Consider the following 26,810-nt stretch of genomic DNA (forward strand, 5'->3'; position numbering starts at 1 on the left):
ACAACCACCAATGAAATTAATATACAAATACTATATTGCTTCATTCTCAGATATTTCCTCTTATAAAAAGAGTCAGAAATGTGTCTGTCATTACAGAAATGTCAATGATATGTCAAACTGAGCTCAGATTTGTCAAGTCTGCACTGTAAACACAGATATTTACATAAAAAAATTTAACATTATTACACAAAAAAAATCTTAAAGCTTATTTTTGACTCAATATTCTATGACTAAATCACCTAAAATTACTTAATTTATTCAAATGAGTTTACTTTCTAACTTCAGTTTAACATTGATTATCGTTGTTTACTTAACTTATGTACAAATAAGCAGAGGGTTGTTTCTCAAGCACCACACTTCTGAATGATGGAAACCACGAAACTAAAAAATACAAACAAAATCTCTTCTACATCTTAAAGACAACTGAACAATAAACAATATCAAGTCTTTCATTTTATTGTAAAGCACATTAAATATCGTTTTTTCACAAATTAGAAAATTTCACAATGCTGGGAACTCCAGCGCTCAGTTAGTGAAGTGATATTTTTACTTAAATGCATTAGTATTGTGTGTATTGTGTTTCTTTAAGTACTAATCGTTTAAAAGCAGATTTACTGAAACTATTCTGCTGGATGTTTTTTAGAAATCTGTCGCTTCATCTAAATATCAGTCAGCAGGTCACCAATAGCACAATGAACATAAGCGACATGTTAAATATAAGAGCATCTCATCACACAGCCTTGAAAAATCTATATATGAAATGCATGGGGATTTCATGACGTATACTTTGAATTAAAATGGAAACAAATATCTTCTCAGCGTCAACATACAACGTCTATTTCTGCTCCAGTTTCCTTGTCAATTCATCTCACTAAAGCAGAGTCAGCGAAACAGCTCAATACAAAGCAATGTTATTCTGTTCAAGACACTTTTATCAAAGCAAACTAAGAATCAAGAAAAATCCAAAGGAAGAGATGTTGTCAAATTCAAATCAAACCATATAAATGAAATCAATATGAAGTGTGATACTGTTGTTTTTCAGTATGGGGCGTCACTGCGCCCTGAGACTTTAATGTCAGCGTACTGAACATCATCTACACGTGCAGCAGGCTGATGAGCGTTTTTACTGAAGTGAACAGAAGAATATTGAACATAACTCTCATGATCAGACTCTTCTTTCTTCTGCCGCTGGTGTTCTGTCGATGCTGCTGGGATGTTTTCAAACACAGTGTACGGGAGGCTGGGGTTTGTTGACTACAGAGGAAGATAGAATCATTTAATTTAACATTTAATGTTTCATCATTTCACTTTTTCAAATGAAGTCATGTTTTTTTATTTGCGTGTTTACCTGTGACTCGTTTCCTTCAGGGCGTCTGAGGTTTTTTCTTCTGTTTAGGACAAAAACATGACATCAGACACGTTGAAGTGACAACAGGAAGTGATGTAATGAAGATGATCAGGTCTCACCTCCTCCATACAGCTGCACCAATAATCATCATCAGAGTCAGAAGAACCAGTAGAGACGAGAGAATGATGATTCCAGTGCTGTCAATCATCACATCTGAACACATAATAAAACAAAACATGGATTCAGTTTTTCTCTTGTGATGTCATCACTTATCCATGTAGGTCAGAGTCACGGCACGCGTCAAATGTAATCGAGCGATATTTACCTGTGACACATAAAGTGGTTTTACAACGTTTTCTACAATCATCATCATCATCATCATAATCAGTTTTACAGTAGCGATAGGTTCCACTGTCCGTCTTATTTAGATTTTGAACTGTTAGGGAACATGTATCTGTATCTAAAGAATATTTCTTCCGGTCACTTTTAAACACGTTTAAGCGTTTCTTATTTAATGTCCAAATATATTTCTTGAAACATGGGTTAGGACAAGACAGATGTGCTGTTGATCCCACAGGAGCACAAATATCACCAGCAGAGTGAATGTATGAACCTGAAACACAGATGTGACACAGAAATACATCATTCCAGATCATTTCTGATCCCTTTACAAAAGTCTCACAATTCTGAAGCAGATTTTCTCATTTAAAAACAAAAGAAAAAACTTAATTTTTAGAGACACGCTGATATTTAAAGTCTTTTGAGATCTGTTTTGTCAGAGTAATCTGGGCCAAAATGGTTGATATCTACCTACAACTCCTGCTAATATAAACAAACAAAAAACTATAAATAATGTGATTCTTACCTTTCAGAGACAGGAGAAAAGCCACTAGAAGTGAATGTTGAACTGTTACCGGGTACATTTCTTCAGTTGATGTCTGACAGCAGAATCATTTCTTCTTGTGAAAACAAACTTTGACACTCATGAAGAATGTGCAATAAGACAAAAGACTCAGGGCTGGTTAAATATACCAACTTCAGTGTATGTGGAGGAAATGAAAATGAGGAACACAACAGGACGTGTTGAAACATCCCAGCATACACACTGAACTTATATATTGCCTTATATGAACCTGTTTGTTTCAAATATATTTAAATATACTTATAGTCTGGTACGTATCTGACATTTGTGTGGGTTGTTACGCAAACAGAAACTATTTTCTCATTAATGACAACATCTATGACTAATATGATGAGATATTTATTTCAAAGTTCATTCTTTTCTGAAAAAACATAAACATTAAACATACTATATAAGTTGTCCAAAACAATGAATAATATTTACACTGAGCTCCCTCAGGATCACATATAGTGTGGACTCAAATATACAATATGACTCCAGTAAAAGTATTCAGTTTTGATATATATCGTTTTTAAAGATGGCTTAGACACTGTGAGTGAAACTATATTAACTTCTGATCAAATCTGCAGAACTGCAAACACATAATCTGCTTTACGCTCAGTTTGAAAATGTACAACAAACTTTTAGCAAAACTTTACCTTTTAAATCGGCTTAAACACGACTTTATAGACCTTTACACACACAGACTATAGACCTTTACAACAACACGGTATGATTTATCTGTACACTGGTTTTAAAACAACTTTATTGTGAGAAGTGCTTTATAAACAAACCGCTAAAACTCAATAGAAATGTTCACAGAAATGCTGTTAAATTCTTCTGGAAAAAGGCCCAAAACCCACCACACAAAGCAATATCGTAATGGTTTGAATGGTAAACAATGCTTGAAAATGAAAATGCGATGGAGGCCATTAGAATTCTGTGACACAGTTCAACGTAAGGAAGGAAGGAGACAGGAACCGGATGAACGTACAACCACTTTTAATAAAATAAAACGACAACAAAATGAAAGTAAAGTGCCAACAGCTCCCTCACGGCGACGGTCGGCCACAAAACACACTAAAACACAACATAAATCCAGGCCTGGTCCTCTCTCATCGTACACTCCTGTCGCTCGTCCTTTTATGCTCCCGGAGCTCCTCCGTGAGAGATGCGAGACCGGTGCAACGCGCAGCTGATACTCATTATCACTCGCGTCCCTCACGGCTCTAATTACTAATTCATATTAAACCCATTAGAAATTCAGTAATTATTTTAAATAGAATTGTAGTTAAAGGAACAATACAAGGTTTTTAACAGGATCTATTGACAAAAATGCAATATAATATGCAAAACTACTTCTTCAGAGGTGTATAAAGACCTTATGTAATGAACCGTTATGTTTATATCTACATTCATTGAAGGTGCCTTTCCTCTTCCTCTCCCCTGTAAACATCTCTCTCTCTCTCTTTCTCTCTCCAGTTTAAGCGCCAACACGCTCTCTCTCGCTCACTCTCTCTCTCTCTCTCCAGTATCTGGATGTGTACAATATTAAAACTTAAAACTGCTCCGTCCCACGGCTTATATTACAATGTTCCTCAAATACTTATCCGAATCAAAGCAACCTCCTCTAGGGTATGGCAAGCCTAATTAGCTTAAATTGTCCCCAGCGTTACTCGTCGTAATTGCATTTTTACTAGTAAGAATTTAACTAGAGTCTAATTTAATTCTTACTAGTTAAAATGCGCTTATGACGAGTAACGCTGGGAACAATTTAAGCTGAGTGGGCTTGCCATACTAGGGTGGTTTTTAGACGATCTTTCTCTCCAACGTCTCTCTGCTGGAAAGTATCTCCATAGATATTTATGAGTATCTCAGCGAAAAGCCTCAGTACCGCAGTTCCTTACACGTCTCTAAAATTTACATTCTTAGCTAAATTCCTTTTAACGTTTTTACGGCGACGATAATACCTAGTGAAAGGGAGAAAACAGACACTCTGAACAATCATTCCAGGACTGCTGGTCTGTCAAGCACAGAATCACAAATATTGGTTCTATTTCTAATGTATTCAAATAATTTAGTTTATCAAGAGTTTGTCATTTGACTAAAAGTCTCAGAGCTGCCAAAAGCAAAACAAGCGTAACTTAATAAACATGTTACAGTATTATACTAAGATTTCTCATCACTTCTGTACTTGATAGAGATATAAAATAGATTTAAATGGTTAATGAGACACCGCAATGGAAAACAATAATACTGTACAATACACATTTAACAATTAAAACTTACAATCAAAAAAGAATGCAAACTGATATTTAGAAAAACAGACCAATAAATGTTTAAATAATACAAATATTAATAATATCAGTATGAAGAGTAATACTGCTGTTATTCAGAAGGGGGCGTCACTGTACAGAACAGTGGACATGAGTGACTTTAGCAAGAGTTTAAAGTCAGTGAAATAAAAAATGACCATCCCGATTTCTTTCATGAAATATTGCAGCGTTTATTGTAAATAAATTATCAACGTGTGTCATTCTCTTTTTAAAAATGTGTGTGCCCTTAAAATCTGAAAATGCACTTCCTTCCTGTAATGAACAGCAACAGCTGTTTTATACATTCAATCAAATTGCAGAGAAAGACCAAAGCCACGCCCACGATTTGTCTAATAAGAAATTTAATTTCACTCGGAAATGTGTCAAAATACGGAAGTAAAAACTTCCAGTTCACGAGGACTTTAAGCCTTTGGAAAAGTCCTGAAATTAACATAACCATGCTGAACTTCATCCTCATGACCAGACTTCTCTATCCTCTTCATATTAAAGGTTGTGGACGGCACTGCTCGGACATTTTCATACACAGTGTACGGGAGGCCGTGGATTGTTGACTACAGGAGTTGGAAGAAACAGCAGGAAAGAAAGAATAACTCATTATGTATAGAAGATTGAAACATTTAACTGTAAACACACACACTACTCAGAAAATAGACCTCTGCTGTTTCTACCTGTGTGTTTGACTCATTTTCTTCACGACGTCTGAGGTTTTTTCTTCTGTTTAGGACAAAAACATGACATCAGACATGTTGATGTGACAACAGGAAGTGATGTAATGAAGATGATCAGGTCTCACCTCCTCCATACAGCTGCACCAATCATCATCAGAGTCAGAAGAACCAGTAGAGACGAGACAATGATGATTCCAGTGCTGACAATCATCACATCTGAACACATAATAAAACAAAACATGGATTCAGTTTTTCTCTTGTGATGTCATCACTTATCCATGTAGGTCAGAGTCACGGCACGCGTCTCTAAAGATCTCACTGATGAGACGGTTGTGATTCTTGAAGCATCTGCAGCGTTCAGAGGACAAATATCTGACATAAGATGTAAATGTCTGTTCAGTGGTGTGTTTACTCACAGGAGACATTGAGGAATCTCTCAGCAGATGAGAATGATTTATAATGTTTGAGAGCACAGGAATATCTGCCTGTATCTTCACTGCTGACCCCATCAAAACACAGTTCATTTCTGAAGTGAGGAAGATCCAAACGCTGTGTGTTCTTCATCCAGATGAAGGATTGTGTGTTTGGAGGACAGCTGGTGTGACAGGTGAGCGTGACCTTCTGACCTTCAGTCACCCTGTTAACATCTACACTCACCTGAACATCTACAACACATCAAAACATGCGCAGGTGTCTAAATATATCTGTTTGTCACTATACACAGACACAGATATAAGCTCAAGATTTAGAATATAAAGTTTTGAGAAAATAAAATAAACTCAAACCAATCGTAATCGAGCGATATTTACCTGTGACACATAAAGTGGTTGTGCAACGTTTTCTACAATCATCATCATCATCATCATCAACATCAGTTTTACAGTAGCGATAGATTCCACCGTCCGTCTCATTAAGATTTTGAACTGTTAGGGAACATGTATTTGTATCTAAAGAATATTTCTTCCGGTCACTTTTAAACACGTTTAAGCGTTTCTTATTTAATGTCCAAATATATTTATTGGAACATTTGTAAGGACAAGACAGATGTGCTGTTGATCCCACAGGAGCACAAATATCACCAGCAGAGTGAATGTATGAACCTGAAACACAGATGTGACACAGAAATACATCATCCCAGGTCATTTCTGATCCCTTTACAAAAGTCTCACAATTCTGAAAGAAGTAGATTTATAGCACTTAACATCATTGAAAAACAATTATAGGTCCATCTAGCGGCAATATTGTGAATTGCACTCAACCCCTACTTTTCCAAACATACGACGGCTGACAGAACATGGCGCAAGGAGACCCGCGGTGTATGTAGATAGAAATAGCTCATTCTTAGGTAATAAAAACACAACCCTTCATTGTGTAAGCTCTTTATACACCTCTGAAGACGTAGTTGTGTATATTATATTGCATTTCTGTCAATAGATCATCCCTAAAATAACACACTTGACCTTTAAATAACACTTTACTAAATATAGCAAAGGATAAATAATGTGATTCTTACCTTTCAGAGACAGGAGAAAAGCCACTAGAAGTGAATGTTGAACTGTTACCGGGTACATTTCTTCAGTTGATGTCTGACAGCAGAATCATTTCTTCTTGTGAAAACAAACTTTGACACTCATGAAGAATGTGCAATAAGACTGGTTCAGTTTATGTGGAGGAAATTAAAATGAGGAACACAACATAACGTCTCATGGCATACACACACATATTGCCATATATGAAGATAACATGAAGGTGAGACGTCTGTGTGAGATTTGTTACACAAACACAGATTGATTCATGATGTCATCACAATGATTAATGTGTTGGTGCATTTCTCTGATCACAAAATACATTTTCAAAACACCTTGATCAACCTCCACATCATCTGGTGACAGAAAAAAGCTCAAATCTCATTGTGTTGGGCAAATTGGAAATGCTTTGGTACACAGGGCGGGGGAGTAACAAAACACATGTAAACTTTTAAAACTTATAAACTTATCAAATAAAACTTGTCTTTAAAATACAAAATTTGAGTAAATGTTTTTCATTACAGTTACTTTTTAAAAGGTGGTAATCGAATTACAGGAACATCCGAAAAGTATTTTAGATTACTGAAGTGATTACTTGATATTTTAATGGCATTTATTTCATTTAACTTTAACGGGCAATTCATGTAAACAGCAATCTGTGATTCTGACAACCTGCAAAAGCATCGTAAACCACACTTCTGCCCATAGGTTTCATGCCCCTTGCAGAATATGCAAAATTTTAATGATCGTAACAGAATAAGAGGGATCTGGGTTCAAAGAAATTGTATATTAATTTTATTTAGTACTGTTCTGAATAAGCTTTCACGCAATATAAGTTTACATACGTATACTCCATCACACAAACTGAGTGAAGTTATACAAAATGCCATATAAAATAATGTACATATCCTTGAATCTTTAATGTCTGTGGTTACCTGAATGATCAACAACTGTTTTCATGTTTTGAAGGGTGATAGTTGTTTTGTTTCTTAGAATAGTGAGAGATATACACTCGCAATTTGCAGACAATGTCCAATGAGAGAAAAAACACAGCTTATTTTCTCAGAATTGCGAGTTTGAGAAAAAAATGAATTGTTATAAAGTTATAAAGTCAGAATTACATGATAGAAACGCAATAGACAAATACAAAATTATGAGATCTCGCATTTGTGAGTTTTTCATGCAATTCTGCTTTTATAACTTGCAACTGCGAGTTTAAGTTTCGCAATTCTGAAAGAATTTCCTTTTAATTGTGACAGATACAAGTTTCTATGAAAGATGCGTTCAGAGAAGCGGGTGAAAATGTTTAAACAGGATGATGTGTAAAGACACTGTTTTGTTTATACATAATATTTTTTTCATTTAGTACTGCCCTTCACATGCACATGTCATGATTCTGCCGCATCATGTCATGTTTCTCTTGGTTTAGTGGCAGGATCATGACAGAACCTCATGTTAAATGTGGAGAGAGGCGATTATTGTTCTTATGGCCTTCCATACTCTCTCCGGTCTCGTCATTGTTCCCATCCTCTTGTTACCTCGTTATTGATTAATGCCTACACCTGTTTCCCTCTTGATTTGCTCCCTTATTTTATGCCCTTGTGTCTTCTGTCTTGTGCTGGTTCATTGTGGTTTGTGTGGTGAGTTCCTGTGTTGTGTTAGTTTAGTTATTTGTAGTTTTTGTCAAGAGTTTATTCAAGTCTTGTTTATGTATAGTTAGTTTTAGTCCTGTTCTGTCTTGTCATAATATTACCATGTTTTGTTATGTTACCCCACGTGGGTCTTTGTTTTATTATTTATTAAATATATGTTAACCCCTTACCCGCTGTCTGCACCTGGGTCCTCTCTCTGTGTCTCACCACTCGAGAATCATGACAGCACATGTGTCACTAAATGCTCAGAGATTCAGGGATTTAAGATCTAAATGCATCTTTAATCCACAGACGATACAGGCAATGGTCAGGGCTGGCAGAAAAAAGCTATATACGATATAACAGGCAGATTTTGTAGTCTGTAGTGAAATACATTTTTAAAGTAACCTTCACAGCTCTGGGTACGTTTGTGCAACTGATTATTTACAATTGTCTAGTTTTCTACATTGTCAACAGTTTGTGTCATGTAAATATATTATACTGCTTCTCGTTTACAGTTTTTCTCAATCGATTTGGAACATTTCTCCAAACTCAGGTAACAGCTTTCAAAACAGTTAAAACAGTGATCAGTACACTTTGTAATTGTCCTAAACAGATAGTAAATTATCCTTCATTTCAATACAAATCACATAATTTTCTCAAAACACTGCACAAAAATCCCCAATTTTATCACAGCAGTTCATACAGCAAACCAAATCTTTAATATATCAGGAAAAACATTTGTAACTTTTTCATTGTTCTTCACAAAGATCACAAGCATTTTTGTACCATTTTCAAAACCCAACAAACAAAACTCTGTGAATTGTAAAATAGTCAGTTGCACACCTTGTGTCTTACATTAATCCCAAATTTGTATCTGATGAGTTAGTAATCCACTTAACACAGAAAAAGCCAATTTCCTAATAGTTCACACAGCTGTCTTACGTAATTACCACAACTACAAAAGGGGAAGAGAAGAAGAACAAAGACAAATGAGGAGATACGGTAAGACAAAAAAAAGAAGTAAGAGCGGTGGAAACAGAAGAGGTTTAAGAGCGAGAGGTGGTGGCCAGGGTAGAGGGAGAAGAGGAAGAGGAAGAGGAGATAGAGAAAGAGAAAGAAGACCTGAAGATGTAGGAGGAAGAGCTGAGGATGTAGGAAGAGGAGAAGAGATTGAAGAGATGGATTGGAGGGCAATGGTATAGTGGAAAGAGAAAATATAAGAAGAGGTGGACAGGGAGGAAGAGGAGGGAGGTAGAATGAGGGAACACACGTGTTTCAAATGAAATCAGAGCCACACTTATTGACCATGTCATAAATCATGGTTATCCGTACATTTCAGAGGGAAAACCGGTAAGTTACGATATCATTCTACTTTTACAATTTGAGTCCATGTAGTCTTGTTTGACATAGGTCTAGATCTCTACAGTAAATGTTCCTGCTTGTCCAAACCTTTTTCAGGATTGAAGTTAGAGAACATTCAGGTGGACGAACAAGACTTTTTTTCAATTGAACAAGAGCATGACATTGTTGACTTTGTGTTCTTTTTACTCTAGAGAATATTGGAGTTGGATAGCAGTGCAACTCATTATGAGTACCTGTATATTGATGAAGCAGGTTCAATCTTCACAAAAAAAGGAGAAGAGGGAGAAATGTGATTGGCCATCGTGCTACAGTCAATGTCCCTGGACAACGAGGAGGCAACATCACTCTCTGTGCAGCAGTTTCTACAACTGGTGTTGTGGCACACAATGCTGTCTTGGGACCATACAACACAGCAAGGCTAGAAATAAATAAATAAATGAAAATACATGTTTTCCCTTAAGTTCTTTAATGAGGAGTTCAGGTGTATAAGAATAAGTTGTCACCCCACACACACAAAATATATATAGATATATTATGCAAATAAGTACATAGGTAAATAAAAAATAAAGTGATAAATGTACTGCATTCATTGAATCAATTATTTTATTGATCATGCCTCGATCATATTTTCACGAGTCATGCATCGTGGGAAAAAACGCCTTGAATGCTGTATCCATCCTTGACATGCTTGTGCCCCAATATCTCCACAGGCCTCTTCCATCGCTTGAAGAAGACTTACTTGGTTGTAAGGGTTGCGATCATGTACTTTCCATCTCCAAGAGGAGAAGAGTTCCTCAATTGGATTCAGGAAAGGAGAATATGGTGGAAGAAACATCATCCTGAATTGTGGGTGATTCTCAAACCACTCTGGCACTATAGTGCTGAATGGTGGAATTGGACATTGTCCCAAACAACTACAAAATTCCGCACCATTTGCTCCTGATCACCCTGCGGAAAGAGGATTTCATTGAGGAGGTTTAAAACATATCTTCAGCTGAATTTGTTATAAAATCAACAGAGATCACACTTTTAGTTTTGATGTTAATATTGAATTTTAATAAATGCATTACTAGAATAAAATGCTGTGTTCCATTGGGCAGTGAATACTTTATGGTTTCGCCAGCATAAGAGTGTGTTTAGTTTGCTGTGTTAACTGTTTTGAGAGCTGTTACCTGAGTTTGGAGAAATGTACCAAATCGATTGAGAAAAACAGTAAGATGTCTTTACCCCAAAACAACTCAGCACAGATGAATTGAATAAATCCTAAAATGCAAAACCTGTCAAGCTAATTTTCAGATGTATGATGTTGTGCTGTTTGTGTGAACTGTCAGAGAAATGCACTTTCAACTTTGCACTTTTTAAAGGTAATTCGAGACTGAGAAAAACTGAATTTCCCTTTTTCAAATGAAACAAATGAATGTGAATCCAAACATTAAACTCAGATCCTAGAATCTCACAGCGCTCTCTGTATGTGATGAATGAACTGCACTTCTTTTCTGACTATGTCAATGTAAGTTATTATAATAATAGCTATCTTCGGTTAATTCACACATTTAGACATTTGCCACAACACAAAAAAGGCTTTTATAAATATTGCGAAACAATGTGTATTGTGATAAGCACTAAACAAAAGAAAAACTGTTGTACAGATAACAAATAAAATTAGCATAGTAAAACTGTTTAAGGAATTAATTATTTACAATATTATCATATGTGCAGAACTAACATGATAACCACAAGCATGGATTTTAATATCACGGATATTGGCAATATCAATAACCTGAATTGACACAACAGTACGACAAAATAACACTGTACAGCACACTTCTAAACCGTTCTATCAAATTGAACTAATAATTAAAAATGCTAAGAAATAATTTGAACAACAGAGATGATGTTGAAATAATACAAATATCAATGATATCAGTATGAAGAGTAATACTGCTGTTGTTCAGTAGGTGGCGTCACTGTACAGTATACTGGACATCAGATCTGCAAGAGTTTGATCATTTACATAAACATACTGATGTTCATCCTCATGATCAGACTCTTCCCTCTTCTTCATATCAAATATTTTGGACGGTGCTGCTGAGACATTTTCAGGTGTAGGTGTAGGAGCTGTGATTTATTGGCTACAGGAGTTGAGTGATTAAGAAAAGTATCATTTATAGCAGATCTGACCATTAAAAACACACACGGCCTGCTCATAGCTAATAATAATATTAATAATTACTGTGTATCGGATACATGTCTGTTAAATGATGTTACCCAAGAATGCACACTAATTGTGTTTAAAACACGTTTATGAAAACAACTCCATCAAACAAAGCCATGTTTTATTTTTACCTGTGTGTTCTTCATCCAGATGAAGGATTGTGTGTTTGGAGGACAGCTGGTGTGACAGGTGAGCGTGACCTTCTGACCTTCAGTCACCCTGTTAACATCTACACTCACCTGAACATCTACAACACATTAAAACAGTAACAGTGTGGCATTCCTTCTCTGTGGACTCCTGCATCAGACGTGTTCAGTAAAACTGAATTAAATCTATAATTAATAATTACCTGTGACATAAAGAGTCAAAGTGGTTACAACACTTTCAGGTCTCTGAGTCGAGCCATATGAATACATGCCAGCGTCTCTCTTCTCTAGATTCATAATTATAAGAGAACAGATGTTGTCAGTGTCATTTCTTCTGTATTTGTGCGGCAGGCTCATGTCAATATGTTTGTTCTCATGATCAGATTTCTGTCTCCATGAGCCCGGATGTGATGAAGATCTAAGGGGTCGACTGCAGTCGAGATGGAAATAATGAAGCGTTTAGGAGTGTGCGCACCACTGTTCATTTGAAGAGAAAGCGGCACGGCTCGTGTTTTTCATTAGGTTTTAGACGAGATATGTGAATCGGGCCATATATAGGAGATGGGGCGAATACAGCTCTTAAAATAAAGAATATGCGCACGGAAAAGATGTGAAATGTGAATCTGAGCTTTGAGGCTTAGAGTTGTTCTACCACTTAAATAACTTAAGAGACATTATTTTAAGGTCGAAAAACTACAAAATGTTGCTTTAACAACTTTTGAAATCTGTAAACACAAAAGCAATATGAATATCATGCTGCACTGAACACTGTAGTCCAAAATGCTCTACAGATTTTTGTGCGCAGGTGTAAAAAGGTTTGTGTTAGGGTGTACCACAGTTTGTGTTTTTACAGTGGGATATTAAACAGTGAATAGATGCTCTCACATTCAAAGTCAAGGTGACCCATTACCCCCCACCTACATTTTATTGCTCCAGTAAAGCGTTACGGTCAGAACTCCGGAGGTCATCAAATCTCTCCAACAGGAATGCTTTTCCAGTTACATCACTCAGACACAGAGGTTCATATCAAAACTCAGAGGTTTATTTGGTAGAAAAATCTGTGAATAAGACACACAGAAAAGCGATCTGATTACAAAAATATGATCATCTGAACTTTGTTTTGGAACAAAAGTGAATCACCATTGTGTCAATGATCCAGCTTTGATCAAATCTTATCTCTCAATACACAATAATGCATTATTGCTTTTAAAATAATACACAATAACGCATGCATTCAATATTGCTTCATGAAAGCACAATGAAGATTAAATAGACTTTGTGAAATAAAAAGCGAATGTGCTAGTGATCATTTCAAGGTAGAAAAAGAACAGATATATGAAACACAAGCAGAGCAATGTAACATTGTATGTTATTAACATCAGAACAAATTAAATCATTCAGTTTGTGTTTCACAGGCTTCTAAAAAGAAGAAGGAATATTCCTCGTGTTCATGGGCTGGTACCAACAGCCTCCATTTCAAGAACTGATGAGTGTTAAGCTGACATTAGAAATGTGACACAGTCTGAAGCATCCAAAACAATCCTGAAAATTCCAGAATGATTAGTGATTGATACACTGGAAGCCCTGAGAAACATTTGAGGGTAGACAATGACACCAGCAGCGCATCTCATCTTCTGCTTTGATTGTATTTTGGCAACAAGAATATCGGTCTCCTCGTGGTCCATACCATCGGCTCAGTTTAGAAACCTGAAGTGAGAATCAAGAGTTTGAGCATCTCAGAGGAGCACACATCTCTCCTTCAGACTCTTCTTCTTCTTGCCACTTTTCTTTCCATTCTTCTCTTTAGTCTCAGACATCTTTTTAGCCCTCACCTCCCGCATCAGATCAAAGAACACCTGAAAAACAACAACATTCTTTGATTCCTAAAGCATCAGACATTCTCCACATGTAAGTTTTCATTCAGTGATGGTAGATTTTGAAAGTCTCTGAAAGCAAAACATTCTCCACAGATTACGATCAAGGACAGAACTTTCTTTCTTAGCATACTAAGACGTCTGATACTGCAACAATATTTTCAAATGGTCATGCGCTGTTTTCTTTATATTCGCACTTTAATTGAAGGTCGTTGAACATTTTGACTTCCAGAGTACGTTTTTAACATCCTTCTTCATTCAGTATGCTAAGAAAGTATGCTTTCTTAGCATACTGAAGCAAAAAATGCTTTCGAAAACATAAAACATTGCAACTAGGATCATGTAAATAAATTATCAGAAAGGATGTAGATTGTACGGAACCTTATCAACATTTGCTCGAGTTTTGGCTGATGTTTCCACATATTGGACCGACCACTCGTCTGCTTTTGCTCGAGCTTCGTCTGCAGACACCTGCCGTCTGTCCTCCAGATCAGACTTATTTCCCACCAATAACAGAGGCACTTTATCTTCTTCCGCTTTCACTCTCAGGATCTGCTCTCTGTGGACAACACAACACATTTTCTGGACGTCATTTTAAAGCGCCGCAAGCAGCTATATATACACACAGCATTAAAAATGTTTTGTTGAATTTGGTTTCAATTCCGATGGATTGTTCAGTATTTCTTTTCAGTCAAGAAACACCATCACTAGAGCCAGACGGGTTACTGCTGTTACAAATAATTTACAGTTTCACTTGTGTGGGCCGCTGTGAGCAGGATGCCACAGTTATGACAACCTCATTTTCTCCTTTCTGAGAACTGAGATTCTGATCGACCTAGAATGACCCTGAAACGCCTGTCGAACACAAAAACAGCACAAAGCCCTAAGACAAAATCCCACCTGAAGTCTGAAGTAGCGCTGAAGGATTCAGACTCTGTGATGGAGAACACCAGAAGAAAACCTTCTCCGCTGCGGAAGTAGTTATCTCTGATAGCAGCGTAATCCTCCTGCCCTGCAGTATCTAGAATATCAATCTGTACCTCCTCTCCATCCAGGACCACCTTCTTCCTGTAACTGTCAGCCTTGGTGGGTTCATAGTCCTCCACAAACTGAGCATAAGGCACATTTTAAAGAAAGATGATCAGTTTTGAATGCGTGTCTGAATGTCACTGCATTAGAAAATAAGGTTTATTCTGCGAGTCTATGCGATGCATCACCTCATCATACATGAACTGCAGCGTGAGGGCTGATTTTCCAACACCGCCGCTGCCCACCATGATGACCTTGTGCAACACAAGTGAACTTTGATTTTTATTCTTATTCGCTGCCATGACTTTAGTGTTTCCAGGAGAGTAGACGACTGCAAGGGTACAAAGAAACAAACAAAACACATACATGAAACACAACAAGAATCAATGACTCTCAGTCTGTCTTTGACATCAATGCTACGATCAGGAGCCAGAAAAACACCTGTTATTCTTCTTGACTCAATCATTTAAGGTTGAGTGGAATTTAACTATTGACAGATCATGTTATAAACTCTTATAACCCCCCACCAACCGATGCATTGGATTTTTGACTGTATACATTTGTAATATCATCATACATTTACTGCAGTACCTTCAGTTTACTGTAAAATAATACTTATTTAATAAATGATCATCACATAGTTTTATCTTTAAACTAGTGCCCATGCAAACTCCTATGTACCGCCTGACACCATTACTGTAGCCTACTATGGAAGTACGTTATGGTACGGAAACAGAAACAATGGGTGTCATTTTCAGCGAGCTACAGAAAACAACAACACGTGCTTTTAATAATAAATGAATAAAAACAGGAAGTTTAAATCTGCTGTTAAAAGTGTTTTTCACTTTTTGATCTCAGCGGGACACCACCCCTTCCTTGTACACGTGATCCCGCCTCCTCTGCCTCTTGATTGGCCAATCGTACCACCAGAGGGACCGGTCCTGGTCTACTCTCCTCCTCATTGGATCCCTGAACGATCGATCACGATAGTTTTCCACAAAGAGAAAGAGGGACGCTTCATCCGAGGGAATTCTTCAGATCTTCACGTCTGTCGTCCGCTGAAACGGTTAAAACACGTTATAGAATGCAAAGCATCGCGCGTTACTCACCGCGAGTTCGGTCTCCGGAGAAACTCGTGCTTAATTCACGCGTGTAATCGATTAAAACATCATTCTTTCAGCCGGGATCGATTCCTCTACTCCTGTACAGCTGCACGGCCCCACCCACCGGATATTCAACGAGGAAAATTACACGGATGTGACGTCACGGCACCATATGGGGATATTTCGATAATCTTGTGCGTCACTTAACTGCGATTTATTTTTGTTAGAATTGGAGAACCTAAAAAAATCTCTATTGCTTATAAACAATCCACAAAATGTAAAGATGTTAACATTTATGCAGACGTTTTTTTCAACTTAATATCCCGTCTATTTTGATGGATGCTCTTATTATTATTTTTTAATCCTTTTTTTCTCTTCCTCTTTGTGTGCTCTATCGTGTGATCTGTATAATATTGTTACTTTCAAAGATTTATTTGAATAAAAAAATAACAAAGATAATCTTGTGCGTGATTAAAAAATCAAATTAAAAAAAAAAGGTGATCTTGTGCACGATTCAAGTGTTTTTATGATAGTGAATAGACTGTCGTGTTAACCATTTTATGATTATGAATTATAATCTAAATATTATAATAAACATATTATTTTGTCACATCTAACAAAACACATTTGGATTCAGCCGATCGTTTTTATTTTTTAATGTAGGATTGTAATAGCCAATATAAATAATAAAGTATTCATTTTACACGCACATTGTAGGCCTGTTTTTCAATCTAAGTCGTATAATAAAAGTTAAGAAGATGCCACTGTTTTAAGTGACGAAAGACGTGTTTAGTGTGTCGGTGCTTGTGGATCGGTCGATTATATTTTAAATATTTATAAAAATGATATATGTATTTTCAAAGGCTCATAGTTGGCTTGCTCTCATTTATACAATCGATGTCATTCTGTATCTTTAGATATCTAATAAATAAAAAAGCATTGGACCAGTCTCGGTTTCAACTCAGGAGCCTGGATTTCTATTCCTATAGTTATAATTAAAGCTCTTTATATTTACTTATTTTTGTCATTGTGCTGTTTGTGTGGATGACATTTGCTCTCTTTACATGTTATGCTGTGTGGAGCCTATTCCAGATTTATTTGATTGCAACAATAAATGCAAGAAAGGCTTCTTTGTCAATTCTAGTTTAGCCAGATGGGGGTAGTGTTTTACAACTTTGAACTCTTTCAGACTTGCGCGTTTAATTCAGCAAGAATACGACCTTTGAGTGAAGTACGCTTTTATTAATAAATCTAATTTTTAAAACAAATACCGTGACATACGTTAAGGAAGTAATACTACCACAGAAAGTGATGCGTTGCGGTGTGAAAGTATGATACTAAGTGCCATTCTTTGTATCCTGCTTATCAATAAATCGTTTACTGTAATAACGTAGCCTATTTACTTATTGATCTACAGGGATTTGTTCATTTTATACTCACGATTTTCTACATTGGCGCTAGTGCTTTTTGCATTTCATAAACACGCTCATTATTTATTTCCTTTAAGCTCAAATCTGTATCCAACATTCACAGAAATGCACAAACCAGTTGAGCATATGAGTTAAGGTCCATTAGTTTCCCTGCAAATCATACTGAGGGTTCTCAGCCTTTATAATCCACCGGAGCCACGTGGTTCTCTCCTCCTGTATAAAAACTTTCCAGAGACCCCGAGCGACACAATGTGTGTGTGCGCAAAGGGAAAAAAGCCCAAGTCCCCAAAGACCATCTCGCGCTCCAAGAACTATGAAGAAGAAGGATGTTAAAAACGCACTCTGGAAGTCAAAATGTTCAACGACGGAGGACGGGACCTTCAATTAAAGTGCGAATATAAAGAAAACGGCGCATGACCATTTGGAAACATTGTTGCGATATTAGACGTCTTCTGTGGTTTGTATTCAATCTCTTCCGTTCATCATGGATAATTTTGACAAAGGAGCGTAAAGAAATAAAGACAGACCGCAGCAGGTTTCCTTTTTAGTCCGTAGGGGTTTTAAATGCGTTAATGTGGAGGTTTTTAGTCATGTCATGACGCACAGTGCTTATGCGCATTCGCGGCGGTAAATGTGGACACATCGTAGGGTCCTCGGCTTACTTTCTTAATCATTTGTTTTTATAAATAAACTTTGTGACATTTGGATGATATAACGGAAAGCTCTCACTCACATTCGTACCGAGCGCACCACGGAGTGGCCAAAGACACGATTCAACATCAGAAGCTTTTCCGAGGATTTATTGCTTTTCATTTGAGTTAAATTCGTCAAATCTGGACCAAACCTATAACGCTTTATGAGTGGATGTTTCAGCTTGACTGTTTTTAACTCTTTCACTCATTTTGTATCGGAAAGCGGATACGGACTTCGCCGCTTTCATCTCCACACACGCGTACCAAGTCACGTTGCTTCGGGAAATTGCGTTTAAAATGAAAAGGTTGCCGTTTCAAGTGCTTTATTTCGTGTGCTTCATCCTCGCGATCCGCTGCACACCGGCACCGGACACCGAAACCCCGAGCATCACCACGAGCTGCGCGTCCTGCGGGCTCAGCCAGGCGGACGGAACCGCACGGGTGGATGTGGACTTCTTGGAGGCGGTGAAAAGACACATTCTGAGTCGCTTACAGATGAGGGACAGACCCAACATCACGCACCCCATCCCGAAGGCGGCCATGGTGACGGCGCTCAAGAAGCTCCACGCTGGGAAAGTGCGCGCGGACGGGAGAGTGGAGATCCCGAACTTGGACGGACACGGCGCGTCCTCGAACGAAGTGGAGGAGGAAACTTCGGAAATCATCAGTTTCGCCGAGACAGGTGTGTGTCTCTCTCCAAGATTGCTCGGTGGATTTTCTGGGCGGTTTAATGAAACAAATATACCCTCTGTGCTCGGCTGATGTTGGGGAGACTGTGAAGAGGGTGCTTGTGGCAACTGGTTGCCTTTTAAAGCAGGTTAAAAGCCAAAGTCACAGTTAAAGAATAAAGATTCAGTGCTCCTTAAAACCTTTTCATGTTTCATTATAAACACATCAGTACATCAATTCAGTCTTTTAAACAAATTAATCTAAAGCCAAATATAAAGTCAACAGATAAGATCAGAAATCTCAGTTTTGCTTGCGCACAGTTTAGTGATCTCACTGAAATAACACATCACATCATGAGCTGAGGAGTTGGGTCAGATTTCTGAGACGAAGGAGATCAAAGCTAAGAAACGCTGAGGGTTTCATGAGAGCTTTATTTAACTTTATTGGCATTTGAAAAAAAATTCTCCATTCTGGTTAAACAATTCCCATAGAAGACATTTAAGTACCGCTACTGTTATATGTTTTCTTCAATTTTCTTTGTGTTATGTTGACTTTTTCACTAAAAATTACAGCTTTAGATTTTAAAAACCAGTATTTAGTGTAGTTCATTGTGCATCTGATTTCAGTAAAGAGCACAAACATTATTTAAAGTGTCACACGGACTTTAGGACTGTATGCGGTATGCAGTAGTCCAGCAAAAGTATGTATTGCGGGCACAAAGAGGGCGTTCTGCAGAACCTTTGTGAATCAAATGAAAAACAGGACACCCAAGAGTCGTTGTGGAATGAAGGCCATAATTCTGCAGGTCCACATGAAGAGCAGCGTTTGGAACACGGTCACTGAAAGCGAGTACACACGGTGAAGCCAGCAGGTTTCCCTGCAGACCCGAGCCTCTGACCCTTTGTGCTGTGTTTTTCTGTGGCCCGTTGAGCCGGTGGCTCTCTCTGCTCGCTCAAAAGAAACATCTGAGCCGGTGGCTGCCAAACTGAGACTGGCACCCCGACAAGACCAGGAACAATTTAGCAAAATGATGGAGACTTGAAATGACCAACACATGTAGTTGCCAGATTGTTCAATCGCTGCCTGGTGGAAGGCTGGGGCGGCCGGTGTCGGTTCTGACCGTGCCAGGTTAGCCGTTGATAGATTTTTGTTGGGGATTGTTAAAAGGTTTAACAAAACACAGAACGAAGTCAACTTTCTCAAACCGTTTTGTTCTGTAATGTGATGCGTTTCCGTGTGAAACAAAAAAACATTAGTCATTTTCTTTGACTATATCCATAACATGCTCTGATCACTCATTCACAATGAGACCAGAAACATGTAAAAGTACCAAACGCAATATGTTTCAGCACACTTACCGTAGCTCGCAATGAAAACACAGAATTAAATTCATAAGATGCTCGATTTGTGCTCGCAGTCCCAGCGCTTTAATAAAGAGGTCGAGTCTGCGAAGAGCGGTTTGGTGGACGCCGAGCTGCGAACCCGCTGGCACGTCTCCGTGTCTCATTAGAATGCAGGGTGACCTCAGGACATGAAGTGCTGGACGACTTCCAGAATCTTCTCGAGGATCTCGTTTTCTTAAAGAATGCTTCTGCCCCGCGCTGGCAGAGGCCAATTGAGTCCCTTTAGGTTTCGCTGACATCTTAATGGTGTGTGGAGACTCAGGTGAGGACCGGAGCCAAGATGGATAATTCGCTCGCTCTGTCTATTAGAAGCCAATGATGAATGTGCAGAGCGAAGGTCTAAACCCAAACCCCATTCCCTCCGCTCCGGCCTGTGATGAAAGCGCTCCTCTCCGCGTCATATTATGTTAGCAAAGTTGTATTGTTCAGAGGTTTCTCTTTCACAGCTTTGATGGAGTTCTCAATGGTGTCTCATATGTTTCCCCTCAAAATAAATGAGAGTGCAATTGTTGAAACAATGTGATGAGAAATGTTTGAGTTGATATTGAGATCTTCAACAATATTGACTTTTGATTTCAGACGAGACGAATCTGAGCTCAGTTTCACACATCTCTTCTCAAACTCGAATGACAGACACGTTTGTGAGACTCTTTTTCTCCGGAGAAATATCTGAGATGTTTTCATTTGCTCTCCGTTAATTCTTATTGACGTCTATGAGAAATAATTGAGATATGAAGGAGATCTCAGCTGTGATTGATCTTTTATCCTTTCTTATATCTCTCTAGTGTTTTGTCAGTGGTTATATTGTGATATCTCGGTGTGTAATTGGCGTTTTGAGTTATGAGACTACATCAGGACTCTCTGCGTGTATGAAATAAGCAGCTAAGTGGATGTTGTTTATCTGTCAGGATCTCCAGCTGTGTGCTGATGGCAGTATGACGTGAGATTACCTCTGCTGTGCAGGTGGGGACATGCTGGGCAGGTTGTATGCTAGCATCAGAAAGGCCCACCCAGATATTGTCTTGCTCCACTTGTGACAGACAGCTTAACTCTCAAGAGTTTTGTCTTTCACCACTTCCTGACATTTTCTTTCCCACTGTTGTGGGCTAATGGCTCGCCAGAGAAATGTCAGGAGTTTATGAATAGTTTATGCTGAATCCAGTTGCTTTGATATGATGTTTATACAAGCGTAGCCATACCAGATTCACAATTATACCTGTTTATTGTGCTTTCTGTTGGACCAGAAGTGCGTTCTTGGGTGTGCTCATTACACTTCAATGAGATTTATTGGAGAGCAAATGGAAATATTTGCGTATGACTACTCGCTAAAAGCAGAAATGTTTCCTGTTTTAGAATACTCGGATTTGTCAAGTCTGCAATCAAAAGTCAATTTATTGAAGATCTCAATATAAACACTTCTCACACAAATCTTGATTATTAAGGTGTAGCATCTACATTCATTCTGTTGCTGCATAAAAGAGTATTGCGTTTATTCCTGCATAACAAAAGCTGTTCTTTTGGGTGAACTAGGATGCTTAATATAAGAGTCCAGTAATGTTTGATTTTTTTAAAAAGTGAACAAAAGATACGTCGAAAAGAACAAGACGATTCAGTTCGAAGACTGTAGGTTACCCACCGGCAGAAATGTATTTTACTCTCTCTCACCGTTTCCAACACATCATTTCATTCATGTCACACAATACACCCATAACTCAACATAAAGTATATTTTTTTAGGACTCATTTGAAAACAATTCTGTTTCATGTCTGTTTTGCAGATGCTTCGTCCACATTCCTGAAGTGTGAGATATTTTTATCCTCTAGATTTCACATTGCTACACTGTAGAGTCGTGTAAACATCGTATTTCTTCTTTATGTGGAGGCCGCCGGTCCTTTGACTGGCTGACGTTATTTTACAGGCATTCTAGAAAGTTGAATAAAACGTTTCATATTTAGTTTGCGATGGGAAATATTTGCTGCTTGTTGAGCGATGTGCTGTTAGTTTAGCTGTTAGTTTTACGTATTAAATTGAGTTAAGTCGTATCCAGAGACCACAGCAGAGTTCTTTCAGTTTTAATGGTCATTGATTGTTTCATTTTATCTACTTTGTTTTGTGCATTTGTCTTTTTAAATGTATTTGTTTTGTTTTTGAATTTGCTATTTAGATTAGCTTGATTAGAGTTTTAGTGAGTTTTAAGGCGAGGTTTCTAATTTTAGTTTAGTTTTTCAAACAATAAATAGGCCTATGATTATTTGATTTCTATTAGGATAATATTCCTGTGAACTACAGAGATTAACACCGTGTCTACACCGGGCACAAAAAAAGACAACAAAAGACAATAAACCTATTAGAACTCATTATAATTTAATATTTTGCAGTAAGAAGTAAGATCCATGTTGAAAATGTACAGATGTAGTTATGATATTGTAGCCCGACTTTTCTCTCTCTCTCTCTCTCTCTCTCTCTCTCTCTCTCTCTCTCTCTCTCTCTCTCTCTCTCTCACTCTCTCTCTCTCTCTCTCTCTCTCTCTCTCTCTCTCTCTCTCCTCTCTCTCTCTCATTCTCTCTCTCTCTCTCTCTCTCTCTCATTCTCTCTCTCTCTCTCTCTCTCTCTCTCTCTCTCTCTCTCTCTCTCTCTCTCTCTCTCTCTCTCTCTCTCTCTCTCTCTCTCTCTCTCTCTCTCTCTCTCTCTCTCTCTCTCTCTCTCTCTCTCTCTCTCTCTCTCTGTCTTTCTCTCTCTTTCTCTGTCGTTCACTCTTTCTCGTTCCCTAAATTTCTGTGTGCACGACACGCTGTCACTGTATCAGTGTATGTTGAATGTGCTGGTGATGTCACACACTTCCTGTGACATCACAGGGCTCATTGTGCGATCCCTCAGCTTTTGCTGGGAGTCTTTGAAGCGTTGTGTTGTGCTCTCAGAAGCTCTCCTCCTCATCTCCGTTTGGACTCGCAGCCAACTGGACCTGACCCCAGATCAGCCCTGTCATAGCCGACACTGTCATGAGAAATCTCCCAGGGTTCCTGTGGTCCGTTTTAACCATGAACACAGTGCCTGGTGGTGTGAATCTCACCAAAATCACAAGAATGAAATGAGACCATTAGGAACGCCTTGAAATGTTGGTCTTGAGTTTGGAGTGTAATTTTTTAAAATGAGATACAAAAGAGGAGATGCGAATAATGTTCTGTAGATCCCAGATTCATTCATTAGAGTCTCAGCTTTATCTTTCAGTCGTTTTTCAGCAGGTTCATCTGGTTAACGTAGCTCTGTAACAGCTGATGAAAAACAATAAATGTTCTTGTATCTTTTCAGATGAGTTGCTGACCTCCAAAACCAGCTTGTTTTTCGTCATCTCCAACGAGGGAAACCACAACCTGTACGTGACGCAGGCCAACCTGTGGCTGTACTTCAAAGTGCTGCCTAATGTTCTGGAGAAGGGCTCTCGACGAAAGGTGACGGTGAAGGTGTATTCTCAGGAGCCGGGCCTCGGGAGCAAATGGAACTTGGTGGAGAAACGCGTGGAGCTGAAACGCAGCGGCTGGCACACCTTCCCTCTGACGGACGCCGTGCAGCTGGTTTTCTCCAAGGGCGATCGGCGGCAGAATCTGGACGTGAGGTGCGAGAGCTGTGACAGCGTTGGGGTCCAGCCCGTGCTGGTGAACGCGGCCGACGAGTCCCATCGTCCCTTCCTGGTGGTTCAGGCGAAAGCGGCCGATAACAAACATCGCATCCGTAAGCGAGGCCTGGAATGCGACGGCAGCAACAGTCTGTGTTGCCGCCAGCAGTTCTACATCGACTTCCGGCTCATCGGGTGGAACGACTGGATCATCGCCCCGTCGGGATACTTTGGGAATTTTTGCGAGGGGAACTGTCCCGCGTACATGGCCGGGGTGCCGGGCTCGGCTTCTTCTTTCCACACCGCTGTGGTGAATCAGTACCGCATGCGGGGCATGAGCCCGGGGTCCATGAACTCTTGTTGTATCCCGACCAAACTCAGCACCATGTCCATGCTGTACTTTGACGACGAATACAACATCGTGAAGCGTGACGTGCCCAATATGATCGTCGAGGAGTGCGGATGTGCTTGAGTAACGGACTTGCTAAAGAGAATACTAAAACATTATAGTCAAAGTCATATTTATAAACATCATCTGCGCTCACACCCCAAACTCCACCACGCGTGCACAAATCTTTGTACATATATTTATGTTCTTTAATATCACCCGAGAGAGGCATTAATCATTGTTTGTACAAGACTTTGCACAGAATGTGTTTTTGTCTTCTACTTCTTTTAAGTAAAAAGACGTGTCTCGTGAATGCGAGAGGCAACGAGAAACCGTTAACCATTTAAGACACAAGAACGCATTCTGTGTGAACAGCCCATAAGCTCCGTATCAAAGGGACTTTATCGTGTTTTTGATGTTTCGTTTGCTTCTGAAAAGAAGACCAACCGGTAGACGGACGATGACGGAAATGTTCGGGACTCTTTTTATACGTATAACACCAGTTCAGAACTGAATCAGAAAGCACTCACCATCTCATCAAAACAACACCAGCACTTCCAACATTAACTCCAACACCGGATCAACATCTCACGTTCTTCATAATGAGATCTTAACAGGTTCAAAATGAACTGTACTAAAACAAGCGAGTTTGCCATACAGCATTCAGTCGTTCATGTCGTGGTGCAGCATAGCACTTGTAAAAACACTAGTAAACGCACATTTAATAGCACTTGCAGACTAAAAGGCCTCGATGAAGGTTCTGGTGCAGGTTCCCGCTCTCAGTTCTTCTTATATAAGTGCCACACAAGCTATGCAATGTACAGTAGTGACTCACACCGGACGACACACACTTTATCCACTCCAACTCTTCTCAATACTTGAAACTTTCGCTTTTTACTCCGAGCGGATTGTTCGTACAATGTTTGCACTGATGTTGCATTATTCATAACGAAGAAAAGCTGCCATTGGACAAAAGTTTTAACAAGTTATTTTTATAAAAAAGCAATTGAAGTGTATTATGACCGAATCATGGAACCAAAGAGGCCAAGATTTTAGCTGTTGTGAGATGGCCAGGCCATCGGATTCTTTTGTGAAATACTTTTTATAAATGCGCGAGAGGCCTAAACTGTGCATCAGGGTAAGTTAGAATGGATTCCATTTACAGTTGATTTTTTTGTACTGGCTACAAATGGAAGATTTCATATTTTTCCATCGACATCATGTTTTATATTTAATATTTCTACGGGATCATTTAGAATCGTAAACATGCCATCTTTGTACAGCTTATGTAAGATAAAGGAATGCTCAAATATTTTGTTCTTTGTAACTGTTATGAAATAAATTTCTTATTCTGCATTGAGTGCTTGCTGTGTTGTGTTACTCCTGGAAACAAATGTCAAGGAATAATGACATGATCTCACGGGAAATGTTACTGAATGAATTTGTGTGACGTGAACTTGAATTATTAGAATAGAGAACCACCATGAAGATCCATCTGTACACACAACCATCGTTGGGGGCGAAAGCGGATAAGAATCCCCGCAAATTAGTATGAATTAGCCACCGATTTCTAAACATGCCACAAGTGATGGAATAACTCTTTCAAAACAATAAATACAGGCCTACTTCAGGTTTTGTTTTATTTTATTTATTATAAAGGTTTTGCATATTTCAATACTCTCATTATTTCAATAAACCGACTCACCTTTTATTATAAATGCGGACTTGTTGGTATACTTTATACTTCAGTATAGTACAGTATATGTACCTAAAGTGTACTTTCTTGTTTTTAGTTTCAAAGAACTATACTAATATCCCGCTTGTATGAACTTTTTAAAAAGAAAACAGAATTGATATTCCGGCGTGTCAGCACTGCAGTTACGGCACACGTGCATATTAAACACGGTCTGTGTTTGTCTGAAGTGAGCAAATGACATGTTTTGGAAAGACGCAGTCATGGGTTTCATTTAAGCGAGGCGACGTGACAAAAACAAAGAGCAACAGAGAGAAAACACTGAAGACATTCAAGGCAAACAGATGAAAGATTAAAGAGATTATACAGTCATCTCACAGACACGACACATGTGTATGGAACCCAAACCTTTATTTTGTCAAACAAAACGCACAAATCCTCACAGTTTGACCAGCAAAACACTTTCCAAAGGCAATAACAGTGAATAGATGGCATTCCTGTAGCCGAGCACTTACACAAAGTGACTCTAATATTTAGACTTTATGTAACATTGAACAACATGTTCAAAACACCATATGCTGGAGTGATAGTTCAACTTTATTGAACAGGGTTATGGCTTTAGTTGAAAGCTTGTTTCTGTGAGTAATAATCAGCTCTCGGCTCAAACTCTGAACACAACACCAAATATGGCACGTGGATCTCAATTCAGATCGTACATACAGTAAAATACATACATTTCTGTTAATGGATGCAGTATTGAAACAGAACTCCTGCTGTCTC

At 38.5% G+C, this 26,810-nt stretch overlaps 3 protein-coding genes across 5 annotated transcripts; 1 reads left to right on the plus strand and 2 right to left on the minus strand.

The window, feature by feature from the left end:
* Positions 1–441: 441 nt before the first annotated feature.
* On the minus strand, positions 442–6,969 carry LOC306909744 (uncharacterized protein). 3 transcript variants are annotated; one of them, XM_079483774.1, is made up of 6 exons: positions 6,767–6,881; positions 6,063–6,353; positions 5,670–5,918; positions 5,379–5,469; positions 1,349–1,388; positions 442–1,254 (listed from the first exon to the last, which is right to left on the minus strand). In XM_079483774.1, exons 1-6 carry the CDS (start codon positions 6,822–6,824, stop codon positions 1,039–1,041), a joined length of 945 nt encoding a protein of 314 aa, XP_079339900.1. In that variant the 5' UTR covers positions 6,825–6,881; the 3' UTR covers positions 442–1,038. The 3 variants fall into 3 exon arrangements, with proteins under 3 accessions (XP_079339900.1, XP_079339902.1, XP_079339901.1); XM_079483775.1 differs by lacking the exons at positions 442–1,254; positions 1,349–1,388 and adding exons at positions 4,738–5,136; positions 5,254–5,299 and having other exon boundaries at positions 6,767–6,969; XM_079483776.1 differs by lacking the exons at positions 5,379–5,469; positions 5,670–5,918; positions 6,063–6,353; positions 6,767–6,881 and adding exons at positions 1,468–1,561; positions 1,674–1,961; positions 2,214–2,396.
* Positions 6,970–10,228: 3,259 nt separating this feature from the next.
* ralbb (v-ral simian leukemia viral oncogene homolog Bb (ras related)) lies at positions 10,229–16,316 on the minus strand. Its single transcript, XM_079482497.1, has 8 exons — positions 16,149–16,316; positions 15,228–15,370; positions 14,911–15,119; positions 14,392–14,569; positions 13,058–13,992; positions 12,340–12,423; positions 12,122–12,237; positions 10,229–10,723 (listed from the first exon to the last, which is right to left on the minus strand). Exons 2-5 carry the CDS (start codon positions 15,339–15,341, stop codon positions 13,873–13,875), a joined length of 621 nt encoding a protein of 206 aa, XP_079338623.1. The 5' UTR covers positions 15,342–15,370; positions 16,149–16,316; the 3' UTR covers positions 10,229–10,723; positions 12,122–12,237; positions 12,340–12,423; positions 13,058–13,872.
* A 1,502-nt stretch (positions 16,317–17,818) lies between these two features.
* LOC306909548 (inhibin beta B chain) lies at positions 17,819–25,693 on the plus strand. Its single transcript, XM_079483373.1, has 2 exons — positions 17,819–18,946; positions 23,646–25,693. Exons 1-2 carry the CDS (start codon positions 18,562–18,564, stop codon positions 24,419–24,421), a joined length of 1,161 nt encoding a protein of 386 aa, XP_079339499.1. The 5' UTR covers positions 17,819–18,561; the 3' UTR covers positions 24,422–25,693.
* Positions 25,694–26,810: the final 1,117 nt, after the last annotated feature.

This window comes from Barbatula barbatula, assembly GCF_947034865.1.
Source record: "Barbatula barbatula genome assembly, chromosome: 20".
NCBI lineage: Eukaryota > Metazoa > Chordata > Actinopteri > Cypriniformes > Nemacheilidae > Barbatula > Barbatula barbatula.

What these genes read in the sequence shown, in the direction of transcription:
- LOC306909744 (XM_079483774.1), bottom strand. Translation starts at nt 6,824, where the DNA reads ATGTACCCGGTAACAGTTCAACATTCACTTCTAGTGGCTTTTCTCCTG. An exon ending in AACCACTTTATGTGTCACAG is followed by an intron (nt 5,919 to 6,062) that starts GTAAATATCGCT and finishes GATGTGTTGTAG; the next exon opens with ATGTTCAGGTGAGTGTAGAT. An exon ending in CTGAAGGAAACGAGTCACAG is followed by an intron (nt 1,255 to 1,348) that starts GTAAACACGCAA and finishes CTTCCTCTGTAG; the next exon opens with TCAACAAACCCCAGCCTCCC.
- ralbb (XM_079482497.1), bottom strand. Translation starts at nt 15,341, where the DNA reads ATGGCAGCGAATAAGAATAAAAATCAAAGTTCACTTGTGTTGCACAAG. An exon ending in TGCAGTTCATGTATGATGAG is followed by an intron (nt 15,120 to 15,227) that starts GTGATGCATCGC and finishes CCTTATGCTCAG; the next exon opens with TTTGTGGAGGACTATGAACC. An exon ending in AGCGCTACTTCAGACTTCAG is followed by an intron (nt 14,570 to 14,910) that starts GTGGGATTTTGT and finishes TGTTGTCCACAG; the next exon opens with AGAGCAGATCCTGAGAGTGA.
- LOC306909548 (XM_079483373.1), top strand. Translation starts at nt 18,562, where the DNA reads ATGAAAAGGTTGCCGTTTCAAGTGCTTTATTTCGTGTGCTTCATCCTC. An exon ending in CATCAGTTTCGCCGAGACAG is followed by an intron (nt 18,947 to 23,645) that starts GTGTGTGTCTCT and finishes GTATCTTTTCAG; the next exon opens with ATGAGTTGCTGACCTCCAAA.